Source organism: Mytilus edulis, chromosome 6 (genome assembly GCF_963676685.1).
Source record: "Mytilus edulis chromosome 6, xbMytEdul2.2, whole genome shotgun sequence".
NCBI classification, from domain to species: Eukaryota; Metazoa; Mollusca; class Bivalvia; order Mytilida; family Mytilidae; genus Mytilus; species Mytilus edulis.
Genome location: NC_092349.1, coordinates 58,306,081 through 58,314,177, shown reverse-complemented (window position 1 = coordinate 58,314,177; position 8,097 = coordinate 58,306,081). Strand labels below are relative to the sequence as shown.

Below are 8,097 nucleotides of genomic sequence, written 5' to 3'. Positions count from 1 at the left end.
ACAAACTCTGACAATAATCCATTAAGCCATACCGAATTATCAAATTATGGATGAACACAGAATGTATAAAAGAGAGGTGAAAGATACCAGATGTACATTCACACTAATAAGTCCAATTTGTGAACTTATAACGTCATGGCTAAAAATTAAAAAAACACACCAACAGACGACAAACTGTGCCCAATACACAACATAAAAAACTGAATATAGAGCAACATTAACTCCTCTGACAACTAATGGTGATTTTTAAGTAGTTTTACTATATACGTATATATGTCATTTTGATACGAAATGAAACTTTGGCATGTCTAGCTTGTTGTGGTAATTTGTAATATTTAGATATCGCGAGGTAATTTGTAATATTTGGATATCACGATGTAATTTGTAATATTTAGATATCACGAGTTAATGTGTTATAATTAAATATCACGAGGTAATATGTAATATTTAGATATCACGAGGTAATTTGTAAAATTTAATTTTAACGAAGTAATTTGTAATATTTAATTTTAACGAGGTAATTTGTAATATATAACTTTAACGAGGTAATTTGTAATATTTAGAGGTAATTCATATCGAGATGGCATTATGACGAGAAAATATAGTCATATTAAACATCTCTTTTGATCACTTATTTAGTAGATACAAACGTTTATATTAATGATTGTTTGCATATTGCTCAGCCATTAATACATTTTTTTTTCTTCATTTTTTGGCGAAGTTTCCATTTAAGTGCGAATTGACTGCTGAATGCATTCACATCCAATGTTAATTCAATCTAAGTAAACATCTTTTTAAATAAGGTTTAAAAACTAGGTTCTGGATCAGAGAGGAAACTGAGTCCTCCAACAGTTTCATATCGAGGAAATATACTTTTGACCAGTCTAGCATATACCTTATCGTTAATCCCGGCTGACCCAGCCGCTTGAACTTTTGACACATTCAAAGCAACAATCACACTTTTCCATTGCGGTGTCAGATATTTTGTATTGTGACGTAAAAAATTTACGGGAACCTGTGTGATATCCAGTAATGACGGACAAATAGCGATAAGGTGTATTCTTAAGTTGTTATACAGACATTTATTAAAATGCATTGTTTGGGTTTGGTGACATATATAAATGTTAGACAAGTGTCAAATGAATGTTCAAATGAATATGTTGCCATGATATAGATGGGGCGCAAGTACATATCTCAAAGAGTTGAAGGATATACGTAATTATCAAGTGGTAAATTTTCACAATTCAATTTGATAAATATGTATATATATATATAAACTAAAGTGTTAAGGAAGTATTTAAGATAATAATACACCAGGACATTTTTTTTAGATGTCTTTTCATTGTAATATGACACTTTGCAGTGTAAAAATGTCAAATTTACAACTAAAACTTGTTTACAGTTTATTCAGATTTATCATTGGCTATATTGCCTTCTGCTGTTCAAACAAAATACCATGTGGACAATGTAAGTGTACAGAAGTAAGAGCAAAATGCTTTGGTTTGAACTTTATACCGAAGTTGCCACCAACAATCAATATATTGATATTAAATAATAATATTCTTACGCTGATCAATCGCCGTAGTTTTAGGAATATTTCGTCAATCAACCTCACGACATTATGTTTTGATAATAATTCAATTGAGATTATTCAAGCTGATGCATTTCATGATTTTAAGTACATTGCTGAGCTAAATATAACAGGAGAGAGGTTTTTGAATAAAACATCGTTAAAATTTTCGTTCCTCAGTTTGACTATTACAACCATTCAAAAGTTGGGATTAGAGAACAACAATTGGAATGAACTTCCGAATGACATGTTTAAATATTTATCAGGAGCTAACTTGACTGTGTCGCTTAGATACAATTTATTCAATACACTAAATTCAAGTGTTTTCTCACCCATTTGTAATCTAAAGAAATTGCAAGTTACATACAACGAAATTGTGAATGTCGACGTAATAGGTCTTAGGACAACTGAGTACCTGGATTTATCGAATAATAACATTTACGCAATACCAAACTTTTGCAAAACCAGCGATGAATCTTTTGTTCCGCATCTGAAATATTTGTCACTTGCATACAATGCCATAAGGACAATTAACAAAGAGTCTTTCAAATGCCTAAACAGTTTAAAGGACCTTATAATGGATGGAAATCGTTTTCGAAGACTGGATAATAATATTTTCGCATTACTACATAATTTGAGAAAACTTGCCATGGGAGTTAATCAACAGCTGAAACAGATTGCTCCATTCGCATTTAATAGTTCTTCATTACAGGTGCTCCATTTGTACTCGAATCATTTCCAATATAGTGAAAGCAAATTTAAGAAAAAACGTTTTAATCCGCGAACAATTTTTCAAACTATACCAAATTTAACAGAATTAGATTTATCTCAAAACTATATGAATGATTATGATATAGTACAAGAACTTTTTTCATCTACACGGAATATTCAAAAACTTACTTTAATTTCGTCATTTATATCAGCAATACCTGAAGAAATATTGCGATCAATGCCGAACATCAAATCATTGAATTTACAAGGAAATGAGATAGAACTATGGGACAAATCACTGTTCGAAAATTTGCCTTCCATGCGTGAATTGTATCTAGGTGGAAACAATATTCACGTTATAAACGAAACGTCGTTTCCAGCAAGCTTGTTAAAATCTTTAGAAGTACTAGAATTATCTGGTAATCAATATCGATGTACGTGTGAAATTAAATGGTTTTTAGACACAATTCGAATGACAAATTTATCCACAAAAATGCAGAAAAAATGGCCGAGTCGTTATACTTGCTACTATCCGGAACATCTACGGTTCACCCGTCTCGCAGATTACTTTCCAACGATTGCTGAGTGTAATTCATTAAACATTGTCTATTTGATTATAATAACTGGATGTTCGTCTGTTTTGATTTTGCTTTTCTGTGTCATAATGACTTTCAAATGTCAGATAAATTTCAAGAATGCACTGTACTTGTTCCGTTTAAAACAACGTATAAAGCATGGGTACTTTCGTCTTGAATCGTCAGATGATTATGAGTATGACGCGTTCGTTGTTTATTGCGATGCCGATCGCTTATGGGTCCATGGAGTTCTACTTAAACAACTAGAACATTGTAACCTTAATATTTGTGTACATCTAAGAGATTTCGATGCTGGAGACACAATCATCAACAATATCGGTAACTATATGGCGAAAAGTTGGAAGATCATAGTTGTTTTGTCTAATAACTTTGCTAAAAGTGAATGGTGTCAATGGGAGATTGATCTTGTACAAGAGCGGAGGCGCCGACAGGGAAAAGAGGTTTTAGTCTTAGTTATGTACCAACAGATTGATTCAAAACACATGATTACCCCACTAAAGGCATTACTCGACACAACGCCTTATTTATCATATAAGGAAGGTTTTGGCGAGTATTTGTTCTGGACTGCTGTAGTTAAAGACATACACAAACCTTTGAATATTCCACCAACTTCTATTTTCTAAAAAGATAAATGGATAAATATTTAGCTTTTTTGTTTCGAAGTCAGAAAACGAGTCACATGGGCACAAATACGCTTTTAGTTTTCTAAAACACGTTTCAAGAGCTATCCTCAAATATTGTATCTGTATATCTTTTATTTATATTTTAATTGGTGGTTCATTTGTCAAATTTGTATGTACAATGTATATGATTGAATAATAATATGTACACTGCTCTCAACTCCCTACATGTAATTTCTGTTGTGTATGTATTCATGTATATCATCGATTTGTAACAAGACATGTTGTATCAACAGGTTCATATTATAAACAAATATTTACTCACCATATCTTTGAAATTAATCCTTATTGGGAATCAAAATCATTAGTCCATTTTTTTTATGAATGAACTACATATCCCTTTAACAAATCGCACGTGGTAAATGATCACTCGACCAGAAATTTAATGTAATTGAAATTAACATAACAAAAGACTTGATGTACGATAAAATTGAAACTGCTTAATAAATACAGGTAGCCTTTGTGAGAAATAAATAAAGATAAAAAAATACTTTATTCAAATAATTATATATGGTGAGAGGTATATATATATAGATCGATAATGATTGCAGGTACATGTACATTTGTACAAGGATAGATAATATTTATAAAGGTTGATGTTAATAATTTATAGTGGGAGTTTTTTTCTCATTTGCTTTTTCCCCGACAAATGAGACTGTAAAAATTGGGGCCCCTTTAGTTGCTTCCCTGGGCAACTGAGGGTTGATGTAACAGGTGATTGTTAATAAAATAAGTTTAATATTAAAATTTTTTTTTTTAAATTTGTATGTATATTTTTTGTTTACACGGTTTTGGCTTATTGGTCCAAATTAATGCCCCATTAACTTATAATGGCTGTTTGGATTGCTACCCATAATTGAACTATAAACAACTGTCAAACTAGTCGGATGTTTACCTATCTTTAAAACCAAGGACATGAATATTTTTAAACTGTCAATCAAGTATTTCAATGTTTAGAAAAGTAATGAATAATTACATTTTAAAAAGAATGTAATTCATTGCTTTCCAAGATGCTTAATTACACATTATTTCAAGTATTTTGGAATTTGCAATTAGTTACATAAACTCATCATAGATACCAGGACTTAATTTTGTATATACGCCAGACGCGCGTTTCGTCTACAAAAGACTCATCAGTGACGCTCGAATCCAAAAAAGTTTAAAAGGGCCAAATAAAGTACGAAGTTGAAGAGCATTGAGGACCAAAATTCCTAAAAGTTTTGCCAAATACAGCTAAGGTAATCTATGCCTGACGTAGAAAAGCCTTAGTATTTCAAAAATATAATAACTATAGCAATTTGAATAATACTAGCTCATTTCATTAGATAATTCTATGAATGGCGTATTTGTTTTAAGTACCTTGTTGTTCCCGTTGGTTTCCATTCGGTTGTATTATCATTCAATAATTTAATAATGTAACGCGTCGTCTAATTGGCTGACGTTGTTTGGTTGATTTACTCAGGGACATACTTTTTTTCATGTGATCAAGACATCATCAAAGTATTCGCTTGATTTACTCCAGTTTTAAATTGATTTGATTTGATTTTTGGTGTTTTAACACTACTTTTAAGCAACGCATTTAGGCTATTTCGTGGCGTTCAATTTTTAATGATGGAGGAAGCCGGAGTGCTCGGACCGGTTTTAAAAGAATTAAGAAATTAAATTATTAGAAATGACTGTAATGTTTTTTTCTGCCTATTCGAAATAACATAAAAAATGTGGTGCACACTTTAAAATAACCAACTACTCGTGTTATTCAGTGTGTACCACATTTAAATGTTATTTCTTCATAAACTGAAAAAAATATTACAGTCATTCCTTCAATATCATCCTTTGCGTATTCTCTTTGTTTCTTGTAGTTTTTGCAATACTACCGTTTCAATGAAAACTTATCAAGAAAGAATTTTTCCTAAGATACATGAAATTTTCTGCAGTGTCCGGTATTTGTATATTACCTTCATTCCATTGCTTTAAGAAATCTAACATACATGTATTTGTATACAATTTTATTGTCAAACATAATAACAATGAAATAGATGATAACAAAAACAACAACATTTCTTATTGTACTAAAAACTAATTCAAATCATATAAATATTGAGGATCAACTTATATGGTTTACATCCGAGTCATACATGAGTTATCTCCCTTTAAATCAGACCACATTATAGATGTCTGTATTGTTAGCCTACACATATTGCAATCAGTAATGAATTAAGAGTTTGTGTTTTCATTTTGTCATAAAACAAAATTACCATGTGCAGTCAATTACAAAATTAGATATAAGAAATTATAATGATCTGTATCACTTTCTGTATAAGGCATTATTCCATCAAAATATTTGTTTTTCGTTTCCTGACATCAATGCAATGTTTTGTATGCAAACTTATGACAGTATGTCGGTTTGAGCAGATATTGAAGTTACTTTCCTACCCTACTACACCCGAATCAAAGGAATAAATATATAAATGAGAAATGGCTTTCTAATCTTGAAAAATTACAAACAAGAAAAAAAGAATTTGATGCCAAATAATATATCATATTGTATCACTATGGCAAAATAAAGTTTTCAATTTTATACTTGTTTGGCTTTACAACTATTTTGATCTTAGCGTCATTGATGAGTCTTATGTAGACGAAACGCGCGTCTGGCGTATTAAATTATAAGTCTGGTACCTTTGATAACCAATCAAATACGTGACTTCAGTGGTGAAAAATAAATATTTCTCAAGTTTTGCTTAACAATAACTCACTTATTGTATAAATGCTGGTAAAAGTATCTCTCTTAGAAGAAATATTACACCGGCAGCCGCAATGATAAACCATTACATTTGGGACGGTAAACACCAATTTTCAATACAACCCATATATTGTTGGAATTGTTCCAATTTTTACAACATGCATTGATCTGATAGTGATATCTCTTGATTATACACATATTTAAAATAAACCGTGCATCAATCAGAAAACTCTTTATATAAAACTTTTGAAAATATCATACCTAATGCAAAGGACACTTCACAAGAAAACAAATGAGTTACTTACATTCAAAAATTATCGCGTAGTATTTCGATATGCGATTTTGTCATTTTTGACTAAAATGAGATTTTATTTTTTTTACGATATTGAGAAAAATCCTGTTTAATTCAAATTAAATTGCACAAACATGTAAAATATTGGTGTTACCACAACTAGTCAATTTATTGAGAGCATAGGATTTTTTAAATAGAGAAAAAATAGGCATAAAGAAAATAGAGCATACAGAGATTGTGAAATCTACAGAATACAGTAGTTAACAAATAAAGGACAGGAAGAACGCCATTAAGAGTTTAAAATACATAAATGAAGGCATCCCACTACTTCAACTCCGCATCTCAAACCAGACCATCGATATAAGTAAAAAAACTTTTGATATATACTGTATGTAAAACTTTTAAATATATCAATAAGGTAAATGTCGCAAATTTGAAATAAATATGAATGACGGCAAAATACGTCAGAAATTATAAAAAGAAAAACGCATGAGTCATATTGCCGACAACAACATTACTTCATCAGAGGCAAGCATTTGTTTATGTGCCGTGTTCTGTTTTACAAGCGAAGTCAATTCATGTCTATTATCAAAGTATTGTTTCCAACAATGTATATCACTGGCTTCAATTAGTTTTAGGTTTCTTCTTACTCTTTCCTCTATTCTCTAGAACAATCCTCAGTTGGAATTTAGGTTTCTTTTTCACTGGTTCATTAAAGTCATTTTCAAATTCATCCAAACTGCCATTCATGTCTGATTTAAGTTTCTGCTTTCTGTTTTCTTTGTTGTGACAGTTTTCGTTTGTTTTACAGCGTTGTTGATCATCTGTAGAAATATTTGGTCATGTTTTGCCTGACTTATCTGTTCAAGTAGTGTCTGTTTTGGGTCTTGTTCAAGCAAGTCAAGTTTTGTTGATAATGACTGATGTGTGGATATCATTTTAAATTTCAAAGGTTGCTTGTGAAATGATCCCAATATCAAAATCTGTGAATCTCCCTGATAATCATCGGTTATTTGTCCACTATACTTTAAAAAAAATTGCTTTACTTAAAGTAACATTTTTAAAATCTTTATCAGTAACCACCTTCTCGTGCATGACTTTGACCTTCTTACAAAACCTTTTTAGAATTTATTGTCCAGGCTCTATATTGTCAATCAGAATACATATAATCTTTTTTGACTTTAACAGGACATAGGCAAGTTTTTGCCCAGATTCAAGTGAACTCTTCGGATCATTAAAATATGTAGGCATATTTTCTGGTAATAATCGTTTATCACTGCCATCAGTCATTAAGATTTGAATATCAGTCACCGTTGATGATGTTTTATTGTTACTTCCAGTAAGAACAGTAAGTCCTTGGCAATATCTTACAACAGATGGATAAAAATTTCTGAGATCAAGAAACTGATTTGGAGTGCTGGTTGAGCTTGTATCTAAATTTGAAGGATTCTGTGTTGACGTTGTTAAACATGTCATCTTCAGATTGTTCTGTTGATAAAGAGATGACT

General features: G+C 31.0%; 1 protein-coding gene across 1 annotated transcript; it reads left to right on the top strand.

The window, feature by feature from the left end:
• The first annotated feature begins 1,339 nt into the window (after positions 1-1,339).
• LOC139527968 (toll-like receptor 2) lies at positions 1,340-4,318 on the top strand. The gene has a single exon (XM_071323711.1). It carries the CDS (start codon positions 1,350-1,352, stop codon positions 3,498-3,500), a length of 2,151 nt encoding a protein of 716 aa, XP_071179812.1. The 5' UTR covers positions 1,340-1,349; the 3' UTR covers positions 3,501-4,318.
• The last annotated feature ends 3,779 nt before the right edge of the window (positions 4,319-8,097 follow it).